This window comes from Catharus ustulatus, chromosome 11 (assembly GCF_009819885.2).
Source record: "Catharus ustulatus isolate bCatUst1 chromosome 11, bCatUst1.pri.v2, whole genome shotgun sequence".
In the NCBI taxonomy this organism is placed as follows: domain Eukaryota; kingdom Metazoa; phylum Chordata; class Aves; order Passeriformes; family Turdidae; genus Catharus; species Catharus ustulatus.
This window is the reverse complement of record NC_046231.1, coordinates 3,083,367-3,105,154: the sequence shown is the minus strand read 5'-3', so window position 1 is coordinate 3,105,154 and position 21,788 is coordinate 3,083,367. Positions and strand designations below refer to the sequence as shown.

Here is a 21,788-nt window from a genome sequence, read left to right as displayed (position 1 = left end):
AACACACCCAGTCCTCCCTTCCTCGGCCCCTCTTTTATCTACAGGCAGCTGGCACCTCACTCCAGTCCTCTGCTCTCCTTGCTGCTTGAGACTCACTTTGCATAAAAATCTAAAAGGGAAGCACAGAAGGGGTCCCTCTGTAATCTATTCTGATCTCACAGCAGTGTGAGTTCAGTTCAGTGGAATAACTCTTGATTCAGGCCATGATTCACCCACTTTCTTGAGCAGACTTCCAGTTTTAGGCACATGAATAAGGCAGCTACTCACAGGAGGATGACGACCCTGTAGTGGATTTTTTTATTGGAAGGGACTTTCCATCTTTAGGATGGAGCATAGCTGGGATCATAAGTCTGTACTCAACACTAAAAGCTTATTTCCTTATTTTAATGCTGATAAAATAAATTGAAAAAAATGAATGCTGTTTTATTTCTTGTCAGTGACATGATCACACCTATTATAATATTCTACTACTTCTCTTAACAGGGACTTCTGTTGAAATTCCTCCCTGGGAGGGAGGTGAGACTCTGGCACAGGGTGTCCAGAACAGCTGTGGCTGCCCCTGGATCCCTGGCAGCGTCCAAGGCCAGGCTGGACACTGGGGCTGGAGCAGCCTGGGACAGTGGGAGGTGTCCCTGCCATGGCAGGGGTGGCACTGGGTGGGATTTGAGGTCCCTCCCAGCCCAAACCATTCTGGGATTCAGTGATTGATTTTGTGCTGCATGTGAAGTCCTACAGTATCTCCTCCATGGAATCCTAAGGTATGCGTCACAGCAAAGTCATTAATAGAAGCAAAGGGCTTCTATTTTCAGGTATGAAAAGGAAATGATCAATAAGTGGGCAGTAAATTTTATTTTCGATGCTCTGAAATGAAACATAAGAACATAGCTAGAAAACTTTTCACCCTACTTTTATCATCTGGTTTGCTTAGAAATAATTTTTAAAAAATCAGAATACATTAATGGAGTAAGATGCAAATAATATGTTAAAATGTTATTAAAATACATATAGTTACCCCTATGAAATAATAAATTAACTAGGAATACACAGCACCTAAACAAGAAACAGGAAGGATTGCTGCTTACTCGCCTGGCAGTATCCTGCTATGCACACACTATGCTCATTAAATTTACTCTTGGACCATTCAGTCAAAAGAAAGAGTAAAGGAAAGAAACGCTGACTTCTTTCCAGAAGGTCTAACTCTAACCCACCATGCTTCTGGATTATTTTGTCATGTATAGCTTCAAAGAAAATGCTGTTTCTTTCTAAGGCTCAGAGTTTTAAGTAAAAAAGCCATTACCCTTGAGCAGCCTTAAACAGAGGTGCCTGCCAGGGGAGCATTTCTCAGGGATCTCAGCTGACACTTGCTCATTACAGACGGGGCTGAGCTGTGCCCTTGGTGCTGTGCTGGGACCTCACTGGAACATTTTTCCATCAGTGAGACTGATGATGGTTCTGTTCTGTTCCACACACCTGGAGCCTGACATTTAAATAGCCCTGTGAAAGGGAAAGGGATTTCAGGGTGAAATAAAAGCTCAGTTGTACCAGAAAACTGGAAGCAGCAATCTGATCAGAATGGAACATTAAAGACGAATATTTATTGTAAATACTATTTCTTAAAATTAAATGGATGATTATTAGAGTTGTGTGGAAATGCTTATGTTTACTGAAAGTGAATGGAAAAACAACAATATGTGAAAAAATTATTTTAAAGCCAGCTATGCCTGCTCTCTGGCTCAGTGTCAGAAAACTGGCTTAATTGCATCCCTGGTATAAACTAAATTAAAATAATTGAATAAATTTAATTGACCGTTCCCGTGATATAAAGCCACAAAATCCAACAGTGGATGAATGCTTTTGATTTCTCCTGTTTTCATGTTAATATTGGGCACTATTTTAATTTGCCAGTATTATCCTGATGTCTTTAAAGCAAATTATTCTGAGATAAAAAAATTGATTTGCACAAAAAGAAGAGCAATAGAGCAGTGGACATCCTGCTCAGTCACTGAAGCAGCAGCTCTGGAAATGCATGTGCACGAATTACTTTGAATTTTATTCAAGTAGCATCAAGCACAAGGCCAAATGTCAGCAAATCAGGGAAGGAGCAATGATAAAATTACCTTTATTGAAGCTGCCCATCAGTTTCAGTTCTGATCCACTCTTACACACCAGCCTGTGCAGGAGAGCTCTCAGCAGTGGCAGATGTGCTGGGAGGGCTTTGGGACACTGCTGTGATCTCTGAAATGTTGTTCACAAGTAAGGATGGCACCACTCAGGTGAGAAGCATCCAGCTCATATTCCATCCAGCCTTACTTTTAGTCCTGAGCCTTGAGCCACGGGTGTGGGGAGCAGCACCTGCTCCTGCTGGCAAAGAGCAGGGGAGAGAGAGCTGGGGCAGGTCAGCTCCTCCAAAACCCCAGCAGATGCTTAAATTCAAAATTAAAACCTTAAAAAATTAAACCTTACATCAAAACTGTTCCTCTGAACTCAACAAAGCTCTTCAGCAGCAGACAGTGTGGTGGAAGCATTTGTCTTTGTAGGACTCTGACCTCTGCTCTATTTTTAATCAAATAGAATGAAAGACCTGTCCACAGTTTTGTTGTGGTTAATTGCCTCCCAGACACAGAAACATACTTCTGCTTTTAGTCATTCAAATATCTGAGATGTTGGAAATGAAAATAATCAGGAAACCTTTACTGGGTTCCTTTTCCTAATTTCTCTGTCTGAATGCATCCATCTGTCAAAACATTTCTGTGTAAAACATGTAACATGAGGTACAAGTTTCAGATTCTTTCTGTGCATAGTTTGCCATTTTGTCCAAAATACCCTTGAAAATAGAAGTGTTTTTCCCATTTGCGTTTTATTCAAGGTACAGACTGCGTCTTTGCTGAGAGGAGATGCAGCTGGTCGGGTCTGAGGGAAAGCTCAGAGCCTTCACCAGGGTGGGTGGTGTTTATCACAGTGTATTCACCAGGCTCAGCAGGAAACCATTGTCCTCCCACTCAGCTCTTGGGGACATTCAGCTTTGTTCTTATTCCCAGCTTCAGGACAGCCCCCCAAAGAATTCCCTGTTTGCATTACGGATCTGCAGGGATCTCATCAGGAAATGATTCTGGAAGATAAATCACCTGAGTCCAGAACATCCATTCTCCAGGATGCCTTTGGAATGGGTCTAATTTGTGAAAGAGGAGGGAAAAAATGTAACATTCACCTTTAAGGCTCAGAATGCTCCTCATCCGTGGAGGAATTGTCTGGCTTTGGTTTTGACCACTTTGGAGCATGCTCCAGAGTGGTTGTGTTGCCCCAGGGCTCACAGAAATTGCCCTGCAATTATTTTGTTTCCAAAAGGCAAATGCACCGCTCATTTTCACAAGCTGATGCAGCCCCTCTCACAATACCAAGCTCTATTTTTGTTTTTCCCATAATGTAGCAATAACACAATTCTAAACTTTTGAAATATTCATTGAGTTTTACACATGCAATGCTGACATGTCTGCTGACAGGATGAAAGTGCAGGTGTTTCCAAAAGCAGGGCCTGAAACTGCTGACTCTCCAGGAAAGAGCAGGATCTGTCCTCTGAGCCTAATAACATTATTTGCATAAATATTCCTGACTTGAAGCAGGAATTACAAAGCTGTGTGTTCATTTATCAGCAGAGGTGCCTTCTCTGCCATCCAGGTAGGGACAGGAGAACTGGGAATTTCAGCTCAGGATTTTCTTACTGCTCATCCTTGTGGAAATGACAAAAAGCATTAAAATGCAGTCAATATTTTTTGCCCATCATTCTCCAATGACCTTAATAAGCATTTCCAATGCCATGTAAAACATTTCAGGGATTTGAATACTTTGGGCAGATTTTTTCACAGAATACAGCACAATTCAAGGAAGAGTGCAGAAAACTGGCTAAACTGCATCTCTTGGGTTAACCAACCTCATCAAGGATTTATTTCCTGAAATGAATGGATTTTGCTGGATTATGTTAGTACCAGGTGGAGTTTTAATTAAACCTCTATCCTGCCGTTTGAAAACAAAGCTTTACAATCAGTGAATTAAAAATAGCTTTCTTGGGGGAAACAGGGAGGGGAGAGTAGGAAGGATGGAGGTGATGCTTTGAGATGCAGGAAGTTTCCCAGCATGGCATGGAACAGCAAACTCCTCCTGGAGCACTTTGGAGACTTTTGGTCTTCTTCAGGCACAGCTCCTTGTTGAAGTCAGCAATCCTCGTGCTGCTTCTTGAGGCAGCTCAGAGACCAGGAATTAAGTGAATTAAATTAATTAAGGAATTAGTGCAACTGATGCTTTTATCCCTCCTCTGGTTGTCCCTCCTTTTTCTGCCCAGCCCAGGATTTGGCTGGAATCCCTGGATTTGGCTGTGGAGCTGGGGCAGGGAGCAGCTGGCATCAGGGGTGACCCAGGGTGTCCAAAGCACCTGGACCTGCAGGATCCCTGTGTTCTATTTCTCCACTCCATCCTCTGTCTGAAAATTAAGAATCCTAGAAAACTCAATGTAAAATAAATGTGATTTTATAGAAATACTTCATTTTTGATACTTGCCACCAAACTCACCCTGCTCAGCACAAAACTGAAAATTTAGAGTACTTGGATGCTTAAAAGCTCTTAAATGAAAACAAAGCTATAAAACACTGACACATTTTTTTTACTGACTATACATTTATTAATGAGAGTATTAAAAGTTGTTGTCCAGCTGAGGAGGACCAGAAGTTACCACTCAAAATACTAATTTGCCTTTACAATATTCACAACATCCAAACTCCTGTCAAAATTTGCCTGTGGTTTGTTCCTTTGGACTTGACATCTGCTCTACATCAGACTCCTCAGATGAATACTGTATTAGCAGTAGTCATTCAAACAGAAATGAAAAAGCAGAAAAGCAGGAAAACCACTCGAGTGCAGGGCTCACTTCAGTCTAGAGATGTCCTCACTCACACTGGAGGGGGACAGGAGAGAGCAGGGTGAGTTTAAAGGGTTTGCAATACTAGCCAGCAAAAAAAGAGGAAGTCAACCAAATCACAATTTCTGTGGTTAAAATGCAGTGCTCCTTAATGCATCTTACCCTTGAAGGGCAGAACGTTACTTTAGCACTGAAATAATAAAGATTTGTTCCTTAATTATTTAATCTGTAATTAAAAATGAGCCAATTACTAGCCAAGCCAAGGTCTGTAAAATTTAAATAAGAATTTAATTTACTACTGATTTTCTGAAGCTTGAGTATAAAACTGTTTGTTAAAAAGCTTCTAACATCTTTTTGGTTTTGACTATGTTTTTGTAAGATAATGTACTGTTTTCTAGAACCCCTGAAATCTTGCTGACCAGAGTTGGACATTCTGCTAATGAAATCCCTGGGAAGGTAGAAGGTACAGTGATGTTTATTTGCAGCCTAAATCTTTGTGCTTGAGTGTAGGAATCTGTAGGACCGATGGTGGGCTGGATGGTTGGGACAGACGGAGAGATCTCTAAAGCCAGGTCTTGGAACTCATGGTTTATTGCAAAGGGTGTGGGTGAAAGAGCCCTGCTTGAAGCTGCCAGCTGCAATACAATACGATAAATCTTCTTCTGTGTTGAATATTCTAATTTCTACTAACCAATATAATACAAGATACAAATCCTATAGCATTTGCATACAGCCTATAAGAATCATTACATTACCATACTGTGTTACACTTTAAACCCTAAAAACTTCTCTTGGGACCCCTTCTGCCAAGCTAGCAGGGTCTTCTCTGACCATTGGACCTGCTTGCAAGTAGAGGGAATTGTTTAATCAAGAGGGGATTACTTTCAGCTGGCTATTCTATTGTTTTCTAGTTATTTAGTAACTAAGGTTTGGTATCTCAAAGATGGCTTTCATTTCAATCTCGCTTATAGTTTCTATATTCTCAAAATCTTTTGCCAGGCAATCATATTTATAAGGTTTTCCTGATTCATCCTTCCCAGCTGTTGGGGGTTGGAGGAGTTTTTACTTTTTCCCTTGCTGGAGAAATTTCTCCCATTAGCATGTTGAAGGAACCTGGCCGGGCAACTCCCTGGTTTCTAATTACTCAAGACAAAAGAGAGGGGTGGGGATGGATGGCCATGAGTTGCTTTGTCATGGCAAGGGGATAGTCGCTCTCACCGGCCTGAACGCAGAGGAGAGAGGTTCTTTTTCTCCGTGGTGGGACCAGGCCCTGCGCTGCTACAGCTTCCTGCTTCTGAAAACAGCACTGAGAACCGGGACACAAACGGTGAGTGGAGGTTTCTTTTCCTTCACCCTTCTCCCTCCTGGGACCCCCCTGTCGCTGCCACCTGCCTGCTCCTGCAGTTGCTGTGACTGAGAGAAGAGAGAAGAGCACTCCCCCCCTGCTCCACCTGGACCGTGTAGAGGAAGAGGTCATCTGACTGGAAAAAAAGAACTGAGACTGAGTTTTGTTCTGTTTTGTCGCTGATTTTTCCATAGCTGATGTTGTTCTTGTTTGTCTTGTAGATATACCAGTAAAGAACTGTTATTCTTAAACCCATACCTTTTACCTGAGAGCCCCCTAATTTCCAAATTATAGTAAACTGGGAGGGAGAGGATTTTCACTCTCCATTTTGGGAAAAAGCTCTTGCCTTTTTTTTTCTGGCAATTCTGTCCTCTAAACCAGGACACCAACACTTGAGGACTTGGCTGTTCAGGAGTTTTGCTGTGGTACTTGGCCAGGCTCAGCCTTTGGATAAATGTTGTTCAGAATGCAGGAATCCCTCAGCTCTGCAGGGTCTTGAAAACCTAACACTCAATATGAGATGTGCAGGAGGCATCATTTGCTAACTCAGTGCTGTCTGCTGCCTTATTTTCGTGCTTATTTATTTCTAACTTAGACCTCCACTGTTCTTTTTAATCACTACCTGAGAAGAAAAAAGGGAGAAACCCAGTTCAGCAGTAATGACTACATGTAGATGCATTTGTTGTGTGTTTATCATACATATGACTTGAGGGTCTTTATTTGCATTATTGGTAATGACAAAAAGGATGATTGGAGCAGCCTGGTCTTGTAGTTTCCATTTTCTCTACTTCTGTGCAGTTTACTACAGAGATTTAGATCTGCTGCAGAGTATCATGAAAAACACAGGAAGTATTTTTATTGATGAAGAATAATAGTTCAGTGTTTTCTATAAAATAGATTTTTTTTTTAATTTAATGGACTATCAAAGTGCTGTAGACTGTGAGTTGTAAACCTTGCACAGAAATGTTGATTTGTTGAATAATATGCTTTTATTAGTGCCTTTCAAAATCATGCAAATTTTGCAATTGCTCATATCATTCACCTTACTTGTTTCCCCTGATATTTCATGTGTTAGACTTCTAAGAAGATTTTCTATGTGGGGCTGGGCAGGAAGGATTGAGACCCAAGAATTCATGAGTAGTGAGAGGGCAGAGGAGCATACACAATAAAATTCAATAACCAAAAACTACTTCCCTTTAAAAAATGGGTGGAGAGTAAAAATGAGAGGCAGCTATTGGATTCCATAAGTTTTGCTTTCATTTCTGCATACACAGATTAACTGAAAATCTTGCATTCCCTTTGTCCTGCAAATGCAACCAGAGCCCTGACATTCAGGAAGAGAGTAATTTTATTTGTGGTGCTGTCTTAATCAGGGACTTAAGTGCAGCAAGATCTGACATTTTTTACCCAGCCAATATTAGGTAAAGCAGTGATCTGGTGGCTCCAGTTCGTGTCACAGCTGATGATTCCCAGGAAGTCGTGCAGCAGCAGAGCAGTGCAAGGGGGACAGTGTTACCATGGAGGCTGCAGAGATAAAGCTGCAGCTGGCACGAAAAGCATGTGACAAAGGTCCCCACAACTGAGACACCCAAAGGTGAAAAATCTGTGAGAATGTGAGAAAGTTGTTCAGCAGCTGGCTGATACCCACAGCTCCATTCTTGTTTTCATTGAGGGATGGTGGTGGACTCTCCTCTCTGAATTCCAGGGGAAGGAAATGCATGGATTAAAAGCTCCCTGTGTGTGAGAGTCCAGTCAGGCATCCCTGACCTGTAGAGGAGCAAACAGGGCAGAACCTCCTGCAGGTCCCAGGGCAATCCAGGTGTCCTTAGCTGCCGTGGCCCCAACACCTGCAAGGAGCTCCCTGAGTCCCTGCCACCAGAAATGCAGTTTGCTCTTGTGGAGCACCCCAAATTGCAGCTGCTGACTCTGTGATATGTCCAACAAGCCTCACAGCCAGCCAAGAGACATGTAACAAAGGCATTTTAGCCCTGGGTCCAAGGCCATTTCCAGCCTTTTTGTGGCCATCGCTTCCCGTGGGAGTGTGGGAGCCCAGCCCTGCACACAGGAGTGCTGGGTTCCTTTGCCACTGCCAGCTCCATCTCCTGGGCTGCATTTCCCACCTGCAGCTCCTGGAGGCTCTTTGTTAAGCACGAGGCGTTACAATAATCCAATTCAGATTGGCCAAAATTACTGTCCCCCTGCCAAGGCGTGTTCTGAGCCGAAAACTTTCATCCCCAAAGAAAGGGTCACAGCCTTCGGTGGGACTGCAAGCTTAACAGGACCGTAATTTTTATTGTTACAATTATTTATGCTAATAAAGTGAGGCTGATGGAAGTGGGACTTACTGCCAGGAACAAGCTGAGGAGATTTTCCTGTGTCTTACTGAACTGTTCTGAGCAGGAGTACTTGTGGTCCAAATCCTTTCCTTTCTCCAACCTTGTGTAAAGAATTCAGTGAGGCTTTTTTTAGGAGGGTGGGAAAATTAAAATTTTCAAACACATTTTATTTATCTCTGTCTCTGAGCACTAAATTGTAATTCAGATTAATATTTTCTTCATTTCCTGTGATAAATAAGGAAATTATTAGAAAAAGATCTGTAGGCTCCTAATTGGTTTCCAATGATTCATTAAGCAGCACATTTATAAATAGGAAAAAAGGGGAGGGGGAGAAGTCAGCAAGAGAGAGGAAAGTCTGCAATGCATACAACTGCCATTTTAACCAGCGGCCACAATATTTCTGTGGTACTTAACTGAGACTATTGTTTTTATGAAGTAAAATTTTTAGCCTGCTTCCAACTTTCTAATGCTGGAATCCTTAGAACATTTTTAAGTTAAACAATGTTGTTCCCTCTTGAATTCAGAACAGTGGCTACAGAAACTTTATTTGCAGATATACAGTTGGGATTTGTTTTCTCTTTTACTTCTCTGTTCAACATCCATGGCATAGACCACAAGGACAGTGGATGTAATTTACTATTTCAATTTTTAGAGATTTGTATCTTCAGTAGCATTGGTGTTCAGGTGCTCCTTTGTGCAAAGAGGAAGTCAAGTGTCCATTACAATGCCAGAGGTATTGTGGTAAATTATGAGTTGAAGGAACCTCCTGGAATGCGCAGGCACCACTTCAGATTGCAACTGCAGATTCATTCAGATCTCTGAAATGGACCTGAAATTCAACCAATTTTCAGAAAAATTTAGGGCACTGAAGTAAATTGCAGCATGATATAAGTAAGCATTAACTCACTTTTTTTAGACCATTTTCTGTCATACACTGCATTCTTCATCACTGCCAACTCACTGTATTTTCCTTCTCAGTAAGGAATGGTGATGTTATGCAATGTTACTATGTAGATCATGCTCTGGTTTTTCTACTCCTATTTTGAGAAAATGCTTCTGAGTAAAACTTCATTTTTGGTGATGCCAAGTCTTCCCCAGCAGATAACATTTCATCTATATTTATGTGACATGATTTCATGCTTCGTGTTTTTGGCAGGTGGAGGAATGATATTTTTCACATTTTTCATATGGTGAAAAATGCACAGAGTCTAGTTTAGCACAGCAAGCACAGAGGGTTTGATTTGTTTTCCTAACATGTGTGTCACACATAAAAGGCAATGTCCTTGCTCTCTGATTGTTAGTGACTGGCTGTTCCAAATGGATTTGTGCCAGCACAGAATCCACCACCACAATTAGCAGTAGTAGGAACTTCAGCTGGCAGCAGCAGAGAAAGCAGTAAAGATTAAATGACTGTGTGAACTGTCTCTCCAAATTAAAACTGATGTGCATTGGCAAAAATATAAGAAAACTCACATGTTACCCCTTATATTTCGTTTTACTTGGGTAATAATTAGAGAAAATGTTGCTGTCTGCAACTCATTATTTTTCACATGATAGATTCACCCCATTAATGATAAGAATATGGGAACCACACCAGTAAAACATCTCAAATTACAAAAACTTAGAGATGACTTTCAAATGCTTGAGGATGCCTTTGAGATAACCTTTTGAAGAAAGTTGATTTTTAGAGACATTTTTCAGCATGTTACTGGTTTTTATCTAGTGCTGCATATGTACTTCCAGAAAGGCTGCTTGGAAATACAGGGTTTTTTCTGGGTAGAATATCTTCCAGGAGCTTCAAAATTGCTGCAAAATAGTGCTCATGATAATACTTCTACAGCATAGAATATGGTCTTGGTCTAGAGGAGATTACTGTCAGAGCTGCAATAAGAATAAACCTTCCCCTTCTCAAGAGCCATGCCTGAATTATGCTAATACCTGTACAAACAAATGAATGAAAAAAAAATAAGTACAATGAGGATTTGAATAAGTATTTCATAGTACAATATTAACTGGTAGAAAACATTCTAGATTAGCCCATGATTCTTTAGAGTGACTCACAGTTTATTGTCTCGCAGTGTCCTATATGACTTACTTCCAAAATACAAATTCTTTTCTACAGTTTAAATGAGCCACTAACAATGTGCTAGAGCTCCTCAGAAATGTCTTAGGCTTAGGAATTGCCCCAAACTGACCTTGGAGCTCATGAACAGTAAAAGACATCTGATTAATATGTCAGTGTGCAAAAACCACAGCTGGAAACCTTAACCTTGAAGAAGTTTTGCAGCTGCAGTGATGCAACACATCATTGTCACTTTGTGAAATGCCCAATCTTACACTCTGTGTGTGAATCCCATTCCTGGCATTTGTTATGGACAGGATTTCATCCCACAAATCAATCAGACAGATCAGTACTTTCCTGTGAAAGCAAAGGGCAACCAGAAGTCTGAGGCTTTGCCAACAGGGAACACGATGGAATTTTGTCATTAACCTTGGGATGTACCTGAACAGGGATGTGCCCAGTTTGGACACTCTTGCTATAGAATTTTCAGGATTAGAGCAATTGCTTTGGTGTTGCCATTAGAAGCTTTCATGTACACAGATGCCTGGTGCCACACTCTGACAGTGGTCAGGTGTCCCATAATGGATAAAAATCAATATGTAATAGATAATGATAGATAAGTAACAGAAAATAGCTTGCCAGGAAGCAAGGCTAGTGGAAAAATAAAGCCAAGTCCAGTTAAAGTGACTGCTCGGGTTAATGTGAGCTTTGACTGCAGGACAGAACACTTCCCTTCAGACCACTCAGAACACAAACCACCTCTTTTCACAAGAAATGTGACCTGTTAGCAGCACCACAAGCTAAACCGGGCATGCACCCAGCAGCACAGCAGGAGATGCTAATTTGCTAATTCCCACATTCTCCGTGTGAACTCCTGCACTGCTCTCTGAGGAGTGCCCCAGCACTGGGATAACTCCATGGAGAGTTGTTTGCCCGAGCTCTGGGAGCTCTATGCAAGGTGTGAGACCTGAGGAAGCCTCCCAGAGGTTTGGGAAAGCTCCCAACCATGGAGAAACTGGGTTCTCAGGCAGCTGGAATGATCTCTAATGAACTGAACTCAGGCAGGGACAGTGGAAAGAGGCAGAGGAATGTGTGTTTTATGGGTTTTGAGAACAGAGTTTATGGGTTGTTTTTAAGAGAATGTATCCTATGAAGAGGAATTTATAAAGAAAATGCCCTAAGTCCCAGTTGTGGCACTGCAACATGTTTGGTTTTAACTCCCTTAATAGCAAACAGGGAAAAATCATGGAAGAACATCAATTATAACACACTAAATTGCCACAAAACCAGAACTTGGGGCCACTGTACACAACTGAATGCTACAGCTCCTTCAAACACCCTTGCCAGCCTACTTTGAACTTCTTGAAAACACTGGAAGCTATCTAGAGGAGTGGGACAAGATTGGACAATTACACTGCTGCCAAATAGGAAAAAAACCTCCTGCATTTGCTTATTGGCTGTAACACAAGACCTTCAAGCCAGCAGAGGACTTCAAACATTACAGGGCTCAATTTATCGATATGAACACAACACATCAGTCTCACTAAAGGCAGTATATAAAGCTCAGCTCCTCCCAGGGCTGATGAGAACCAGGTTGAGGATGAACAATAATATGAAGGGTCAGAGGCTGCCTTCTCAAGAACAACTGTTGAAGTAGAGTGTGCATAAAAGCAGGGTTTACTTCTTAAATAAACTCTCTATTAAAGAAAAGGACAGATGATTTTCCCAATTAATCTTGTTCCAGAACTTTATCACATGTAAATCTTCAGTCTGTGTATAACATTTGGAGAAAGGTCAGTATAAAAATACTGCTCTCTCATTCCTTATCCACATTATGAGAAAAGCACGGTTTATTATTACAGGAAATAATATTTTATTATAAAATCTGCATGTAAACAAGTAACCAATTAATTGAATAACAGTTAATGGAAGTGCAAATTAACTTCATAAAATGATATCTGTTCTGTATTTAAATATATATATAATTTGTTTTCTCCCATTCTACTGTGGTTCTACTCCTCCCTCCCCACATTTAAGTTTAAAAAGATTCATCATTGCTTTCTTTATACTAAAAAGAGTGTACGAGCCTGCGTACAAGTTTAAGTTTTGCTCTGCAAACGAGACAAGTCTATGGTGATAGTTATCCTTTCTTATCTTTGCATCTCGGGTATCCACAAGACAAGAAGATATAGAACATACGTACACATGGGCATGTCAAGCCTCATACTTCAAGTTAGTTCGTTTACTTGCACACACTGAAACTTAAACCATTTATCAATGAAGCACTGTAGTGTAACTTCCAGCCTTGCTTGAGCACCTTAAGGCATTAAGGAGAGTCTCAATGGGAAAGCCATGGCTGTTATCACCAGCAGGATCATCTACACTTCTCTGAGCAGGCAGCTGCTTGTTCATCCCGTGTGCGACACCCGCCCTTGCCAAAAGCTCCTATAGCACGGACAAGTCATGGCAAGACTTGGATTTTGCTTTGAAAGCCATCTTCTTATTGTTCTTTGCCACGATTCTGCCGAGGAAGCGCTTGGCCTTTTTGCTGATGCTCTCCCTCCTCTTGGTGTTGGCCATCCTGCGGGCATTGTCCTCCTTGCTGTCCTTGCGCAGCCGGATCTGCCGCACGATGCCCTCGAACAGATCCTTCACGTTGTGGTGGAGGGCAGCCGAGGTCTCGATGAACTTGCAGTCAAACACCACAGCACAGGCCCGGCCCTCTGCACGGAAACACAAACAGCAAGGTGAGCGGAGATGTTTTCTCTCCAGAAAAACAAAACAACATCTGGCTCTAAGGAAGGGAAGCACCTTCAATGCCATGAAAGAGCTTCACTGCAAAATAGGAAAAGCCAAATTTGCCTTCATGGTTTTGCCCCCTTACTCTTCTTGGTTTTGTTGTGCTATGGTCAGAAATCTCATTTGATCAATGGAAATTAATATATGGCAGCAATATTCCTACAGCCAGACTGTTCCTGTACTGTTTAAGAGCTAAAGCTGGTTCAGGAGAGGCCCTTGGAAGCATGCTTGCTGTTTGATAGGGAACAGTGCGAGGTACAGAAAGAAATGGGGTTCATTCTGAAAGCTATTGCACAATTCTGCACTTCTGCTTTGCAGTAACAAGTGAGTTTTCCACACCAATAGAAGCGGAGCTGATACAGGCCACAAGGTCAAGTCATTGAACACATCAGTGGAGGTCACAAAGTTGTGCACCACTGATCTGACTGGGGCTGAATTTGAAATACAAGATATTCAGTGCTCTGGACATAAGCACTTAACCCTAGAACATGCTGCAGCACAAATTTTCACAGTCAGCTGTGGTAAATAACAGCAGAGCTGTAAACCTGAGGAAAGTACAGATGTCAGAACTAGAACAGGTCAACCATGCCCTGCTCCAGCCTGTAAAAGTGATCTCCTGATGAACTCCACTCAAATCCCTGTGCAGGAACTTAACACTGGGAGTATGGCAAACCAGATAGGGAGAGACTGTTCATCATCAAGGCACCAATATTTCAGAGTATCCTTTCCAATGGAAAAAAAAAAAAACACCCCAAAACAAAACCCAGCCAAATAGAAAGCCTCACTAAGTGTTTAAATAAGCAGAATCAAGACTGTGGTGTTGGCAGTGGTTCCTGTGCTCCAGGTACCTAAATGCCAGCTTGAACTGGCTGAGAGAATTCTCAGTGATCACAGCTGGAGAAGATACACAAAAAGACACTTGAGCTGTGTGAGCCTGGTCCCACCAGTTCAGCTCAAACGTGGAGTCACCTCCAGGAGCAAGGGTTGCATAGGCTGCATGGGACTCCCTTTCCTGGGGCTGCCTGGGGTCTGTGGCACAGCACTGTGTCCCTTAAGGAGCACAGCTCAGACTGTCACAGCCCCAGCCTGGCAAGTGCTGCTGCACACATGCCACAGAATCAAAGCCTGGCTTTGGTAGTCTGCAGCTGATGCATTTTCCTCTCACACTGCAGCTCAGAGCTCAGCACAGCCACACATCTTCCCCCACAACCTTCCCCAGTGTTTCCTGTGGCACCAAGCCCTTCAGCACAAAGCAGCTGGCTCCACTTGCCCAGTGATGCTCAAATCCCACATTTTTCTACATCAAACCCAGACCATTCCTATTGGCCACGATCTTGCATAGCCTTTGCTGCTACTTTAGACAGCACCTGTAAAATTCAGTGTCTCTTACCATCAACTGAGACCTCCCGGGACCTGACCAGGTCACTTTTATTTCCCACAAGGATAATAGGAATGTCCTCTGTCTGCCTTGCTCTTCTCAGCTGGATTCTGAGCTCAGAAGCCTTTTCAAAACTAACTTTGTCTGTCACTGAGTATACAATAATATAGGCATCTCCCATTTTCATGCAGTGGTTCTGGAGCCATTGGCTGTCATCCTGAAACAACAGACAAGAAATAGTTTTATTATTCTGAAAAATCAATCAGCACTGAGTGATGATTTGTTTCTCTAAGCACTTCAAAGCTTTTTTCCTTAGCTTTATTATGAAAAGTCAGTAAAAGTAAGCCAAAATGTCAAAGATTTTGTTATTTAAAATACAAAACAAAATAAATTCATCTTGTTTCCAGAAATAGTATCAGGTCTGCACTGATCAGATTGGCAATCTAATTTTACAGTAATTCCCTGGGCTGCTCATGTATGACACTGATTACTCAAAGCATTAAGAGAGTCTCACTCAGCTCTATTCAGGGTTTTAAACTGCCTGCCTAGCTACAAGAAATTAATTCCAGAGAGAACAAAAGGCAGTATGAATTCTAATTTTTTAATGTCACTTATCTGATTGAACAAATAGGCACAGTTGTTCCATTTATGCTCTTTTTTTTTTTTAAGAGAACTACCGACCAAGTCATAAAGCAAAAAGCATGAGGAAAAAGCTGTCAGTACCTGCTCCCATATATCAAACACCACGAGAGATGCTTCTTCTCCATCAACTATAATTGATCTGTCGTATGTGTTTCCTATGGAAAAATTTTAAAAATAAATGTTAAAAAAAAGTCCGGCAGAAAAGTTGTTCTCCTCCATCCCTGCCTGGGATAGCCATAGGGGAGGCTCCGAGCAGGGGTCCCCGAGCCCGCTGTGCCCTCACCGGCCTCCTCCGCTTCCGCGCAGTCCTCCACGCCGCCGAAGATGCGCGCCAGGCTGGTTTTGCCGACGCCGTGCTCGCCCAGCAGGATCACCTTGTAGAGGCTGCCGTCCGAGTCGCTGCCCGACGAGATGACGGAGTCGGAGGAGTCGGAGGCCCAGCTCTGGCGGTGCTCGCCGCCGGGGCTGTACGAGGTGCAGCGCACCAAGCCCGACAGCTCCTCGGGTGGCAGCGCCCGCAGGTCGCGCTCGTCCACGGGCATGCTGCGGCGGTGCAGGTGCTGCTGCGCCGCGAACGGCGTGCTGCCGCGCCGCTTGTCCCCGCGGTTCAGAGTCATGGGGCTGCGGGCAGAGCACGGCTGTGAGCCCGGGCTGCGGGCAGGGCACGGCTGTGAGCCCGGGCTGCGGGCACAACACCCGCACAGCCCCAGCCCCGCACATCCCCGGTCTCGCACGGTCCAAGCCCCGCACAATCCAAGGTCCAAGCCCCGGACAGCCCCAGCTCCGCACGGTCCAAGCCCTGCACATCCCTGGCCTCGCACATCCCCGGTCTCGCACGGCCCAAGCCCCGCACATCCCCAGTCCCGCACATCCCCAGTCCCGCACATCCCCAGTCCCGCACATCCCCGGCCCCGCACATCCCCGGCCCCGCACATCTCCAGTCCCGCACATCCCCGGCCCCGCACATCCCCGGCCCCGCACATCCCCGGTCTCGCACATCCCCGGTCTCGCACGGTCCAAGCCCCGCACAGTCCAAGGTCCAAGCCCCGGACAGCCCCGGCTCCGCATGGTCCAAGCCCCGCACATCCCCGACCTCGCACATCCCCGGTCTCGCACGGTCCAAGCCCCGCACAGTCCAAGGTCCAAGCCTCACACAGCCCCGGCTCCACACAGCCCCGGCTCCACACATCCCCGGTCCCGCACATCCCCGGCCCCGCAGCCGCGCTTACCTCGGGGCGCTGCACGGAGCGAGGGATCGCTGAGGGATGGCTGAGGGATCGCTGAGGGATTCCCCGGTGGCCGCCGCAGGAGCTCCCCGAGCGCTGCTGCCGCCACCGCTCCCCGCGCCGCTCTTTATGTCCCGGCGGAGGCGCGGGGCCGTCCCTGCCGTCCCCTCCCCGCCGTGACGCTCGCCGGGCGCTCCGCCAGCGCATCCTCGGCAGCGCCACCGCCCCCGCGGGCTCCGTGCGCTGCGCGGGGGCGGCGGCGGCGCGGGGAGCCCGGCAGGAGGCGGGAGCCCCCCGGGGGTGCGGGGAGGCACGATCGGCTCCGCTCCGCTCGGCTGTCAGCGCGGGGATCCCGCCCGTGCGGCAGCTCGGGGAGAGGCGCCGGGGGAGGCGAGGGCTGGCCCGGGAGCGCGGCCGTGCGAGCTGTGCGGCTGCCGGGCCCGGCCGCTCTCGATGCCCCCGCTGCCCTCTGGATGCCCCCGCTGCAATGCCCCCAGCATTAGCTGTGTGTGCCGCTGGTTTCCCCTCCCAGCCCGTGTGAAAGCGCGCAGGGAGCTCCTCTGGGCTCTGTCACCGCGCGGATTTGGGGCGTACCCCCGGCATGTACAGTAGCGTTAGAAAATATCTGCCAAGAAAATGTTTGCATGCCCTGTGCTGGCTTTTCCCAACGCTAGGGAAGCACACGCACACACGGGAGTGCCACTGTCCCACGGGCTTGAGAGGTCAACATCAAAAGTAAAGGTCAAATCGTCCTCTCGCTTTCACCTGAGCAGCAAAGTGGGACAGAGAAAATCTTATCTCATGAGCAACACAGTCACTCGCATGTGATCGGGTGAAGAAAGGACTCAGCAGATAACTATACTTGTCTCCTGCGAGGCTCACCCAGCGCCCTGTATACAGTTTGTTGTTTTCCTAGCAACCGAAACATGTCAGACATTGTACGGCCAAAATAGCCCCGGCCCCTGCTCCAGAAAGATTACAGCCCGAGCAGAGTGGGAAAATCCCTGTGACTCTGGACATGGACCGCTGCCATCAAATTCGTGTCAGTTTTAGAGTCTCCAAATCAGTGGCAGAAACAAGGTTAAAGAAGGCCAGAACTAGCCAGGTGATGGAAACGAAGTTAGGAATGTAGGGAATAAAGTAAGGGGAAGAAACCTCTCTGGGATTGGGCTAGGTGGGTGAATATTCTGTTATTTTCAGGAGCCAATTATAATTCTCCAGTCGATGCTTTTGGGGTGGTTTTGGCTGCTTCGTGCTGATAAACTGCAGTTGGGAGTGTTAATGTGGTAGTTAAAGATCACCAAGTGCTTGCAGCAGGTTGTATCTCACAAAACAGCAACCAAAATAGCCTTGCCAGTTTGAATAGTTGGAGTTTGGTGGCAAAATATGCGTGCTTCAGCTAACTGAGCTGAGTTAGAAACCTCTGGCTAGCATTTGGAACCATATGGGAAAAAATTATGGTTAGCATTGGAACTACACTGCGGTTACTTTAGCTGGATAAACTGTAATCTGCCAAACTGGCTTGATCGTTCTGAATTGAGAGACAATTAGTTATGTAAATACTCTTCTAGATATGGTTTGTCTTCCTTAAAATTTGGGGGTTTTCTGCCTAACATTGTCACTTGAAACTATTCTCAGGGAGTTTTTATGTCTTTTGCTGCAGCCTTTGCTGCGTGGCTTCACTGTGTGTCAAGGTCACACTTTAAAGCTGAAATGGGGGTATTTTTAATTCTTTTCTGCATGAAAAAAGAGAAATCTGAGAAGCAACAGAACCAAAGAGACAGTGCCACTTCTGTGCCACAGAGAGCACTATTGGACTGGAAACACACTAAAAATGGGGATTTCATTGGCACGACTTAAAGAAGCTGTATTTTATTCTGAGCTTTTTCTGATGAAAATTTTGGATGTTTCAATGCTGTAAATGTGAGATAGACCACTTGCTAGCCAAAATCTATCAGGAAAGGCATGTGTCAAAGTGATGAATAAAAACTTTGAGAGAACAGTGTTTCAGCAGGAAAAGGGACTAAAAATAAAATGATACCCAGTAGAAATCATACAGAAAATTCAGGACCCCACGGCAAACACTGGGGTATTTTGCCAGCACTCAGGTACAAGTAATGAATTAACAGTTATAGAATACCACCATGGTCACAGGATCCTGCTCAGGAGCTGGCACTGGGTTCTTTGAGTGCCTTTACTGGAAAGTGAGATGGCCTTGGACTGTGCTTGTTCCTGGAGGGAAGAGCAGCTCGGTGCCAAGGCTGTTCCTGCTCCTTTCTGCCCAGGGCAGCACTGGGGTCACCAGCTGGGTCACCTCCTTTGATCTTAATAGATCCAGCTATTTTGTGAAGCTGGAAGACATCAGCTGATAATTCAGGTTAATCTCTTGAGAAACATAACATATTTCTTCACATAGCATGTAGTTCTGTTTGCTGGTAATTATTGCTGGTTTTTTCCTATTTGCTGGTGATTACTGCAATTACTATATTTTCATGTATACATTACTGTGAGTCCACAGGCTTCAAATGGTGATCTTTCAGTTTCTTTGAAGGACTTTAGGATCATCTCCTTCCCACCTGCCCTCCATTTCCACTTCTGTGTGACCATGCTTCTAACAGTCACATGAACTGTAATTTATTTCAATTTAAGAGAGATTTTCACGCCTTGCTTTTCTACCCTTGTTTTCTATTGTTCTAGCTTCTACTTTTCTCTAAAAAAAGGATTACCTTTTTTAAAGTTTAATTTCATCTTTGCATGATTTTAATTTTCCTCATTTCATATACTTTCCACTTTACAGTGCCTTTCTTTGCATTTCACTGTTGTAGCATACCCAGTTTCCTTTTCCTGTTATCTCTTTTCTGTTTTATTCTCTCTCTGTTTCTTTTCCCTCTCACTTTTCCTCAAGCTTTTGAGAAATGCCGCTGTTGATTTCTAGTGCACTCTCTCTGCCTGAGTACATTTCATCATCTGGCAAATGCAAAACATGCAGTTTGATCCTGTTTTTCCAGTTATGTATTCCTGGGGTAACAAAACCAAAAGAGTTCATTTATTCTGTACTAGGCGCAGAGGGCATTTCATGGTCTAAATGCTAAGCACAGACTTTGCAGGGGGTGCAGTGATAACCTAGGTTAAACTAAACTAAAATTAACCAAGCATGTAAAACCTAACACCCTCCCCTTTGCATTTTCAGCTTAAAAAGGAAAAATTTGGGGGCTGCATGAACTTTATGTGATTCTTCCTCATCAGTGTTTGTTCAAGGTCAAATGCCATATTCTAAATAGCATTTATTTTTTTTTACATAAGTTAATATTTTTACTGAATTCCATTTTTTTGGGGTTGCTGCTGTCTTACATCAAAACTGTTTCCCAAATGATTAGGAATAATAGGAATATTTTGAATAATCCCGAGGCTGGATTAGCAGCAGTGAGGTTTGGAGGTCGGCATTGTTCTCAGCGTGGCTCTACACTGAAGTTGTGGGTTTCTCTCCTCCTTACTTTTCAACTCATCTGCACAGCTCAAGTCTAATTAATCAGCCATTATGTGGGTGAAATTATTTCTATACAAATGGTAGAGATACCCACAAGGGTCTGTTCTTGCCAAGTTATATGAAGCATTGCTCCTGCAGAAGCATGAGCCTGGCTACCTCCCAAATACCTGGACTGAGAAAGAAATAACAGCATTTGTTGTTATTTTTATTACAGAACTGACACACTCAGGCCACTGGGAGAAGAGGCAGAGGCAGCAGCATGACATATATTGGGGTTTTAACCTAAGCAAGAGAGATAGAGGCACAGGGAAATGCAAAGCAACATTTTTTTGCTTATCCTACAAAAAATAGGATATAGTGCAAATATGGTATCAAGTTTTCCTCACCATCACCCCTAAAATCACAGATGAGCATGAGCAGAACAGCCCTGGACTAACTGGTTCAGTTTGTATCAGACCTTTTCACAAGAGGCATGTTTATATTCCGTTGCCTTGCAGGTAAAAGCAAGGGGCTCTTTGAAAGGTACCATAAGCAGCAGAGGTGGAGCTTTCAGCCCTGCAGCAGCTCCTTTGTGGGAAGGTGACAAATGTCACATCCATGCTGACCCTGCCTTTGGATGCTGCTGAGGGAAGGCAGCACGCCCAGTGGCCAAGCTTTCCCTCATAATTACTCTAGGATTTAATGGCAGGTGACATTTTAAAATGACTAGTGGTAGCCATGAATCGAGGCATGAAACAATAATGTGAGAAATATGAGCTTTGGAGGCAATAGAAATCAATACAGCTTAGAAAGCTCACACGGAGTGCCGAGGGGGAAATGCAAGCAGAAGCCCAACTAAATCCATTGTTATAGCTACAAAACTAATAAGCCTTTCATGGCTGCTGTGCTTCCTCTCAGCTCCAGACCAGAAATTCTGAAGACCACTGGAAAAGAATGAAGAACTGTTTTCATTTTCAGGTAGAGAGTGATGAAATAGGCACGTTTTAAGTGCATGGCTCATAATGTAAAGCAAAGGCCTGTCTTAAACTCATGTAAAGGAGTGCAAAAAATAACTTGGGATGAGAGTAACTGGAAATGTGGTTCATCTTTCAGCTGCTCTGAATTTCTCACAGCTTTGAGTAAGCTATAAAACTTCCAGCACTAGATAAGCTGATGACCAGTGGAACCAGGTGAATCATGGCTCCGGAAAAAAGGAATTGCACAAGGGGCAGATCCAATTTCATTGTGCCCATGCAGCTCCTCCTCTTCTTTTCCACAGACTGTTAGTAAACTACTAATATCTGTTGGGCTATACTTGGGGAGAGCATTCTGTCTTAGTTTAACTTCAAATTCCCAGTTCATTTTAGTCTCCTTCTCAGCAGGGCAGTAACTGCTTGTGCCAGCCTGGCTGTGGGAGGCAGAGTTTGGGTGCTTGGATCCCCCCTGGGTCCCAGCACGTCCTGGATGTGGTCAGCTGTTTGCCCCTATTGCATTTCAACTTCAGAGTAAAAGCAGAACATGACCTAAGATATTTCCATAACTGTTTTCTTTAATCACCCCCAATTCCTCTTTTTTGGAATGAAACCTGTCATAGCCAATGTGTGTGACATACATCATGCCTCCGT

The 21,788-nt window shown here is 44.2% G+C and overlaps 1 protein-coding gene across 1 annotated transcript; it reads right to left on the bottom strand.

The window, feature by feature from the left end:
• Positions 1 to 12,501: 12,501 nt before the first annotated feature.
• Positions 12,502 to 16,823, bottom strand: RRAD (RRAD, Ras related glycolysis inhibitor and calcium channel regulator). The gene is made up of 5 exons (XM_033070161.1): positions 16,701 to 16,823; positions 15,755 to 16,092; positions 15,553 to 15,626; positions 14,842 to 15,046; positions 12,502 to 13,375 (listed from the first exon to the last, which is right to left on the bottom strand). Exons 2-5 carry the CDS (start codon positions 16,086 to 16,088, stop codon positions 13,098 to 13,100), a joined length of 891 nt encoding a protein of 296 aa, XP_032926052.1. The 5' UTR covers positions 16,089 to 16,092; positions 16,701 to 16,823; the 3' UTR covers positions 12,502 to 13,097.
• Between the last annotated feature and the right edge of the window lie 4,965 nt (positions 16,824 to 21,788).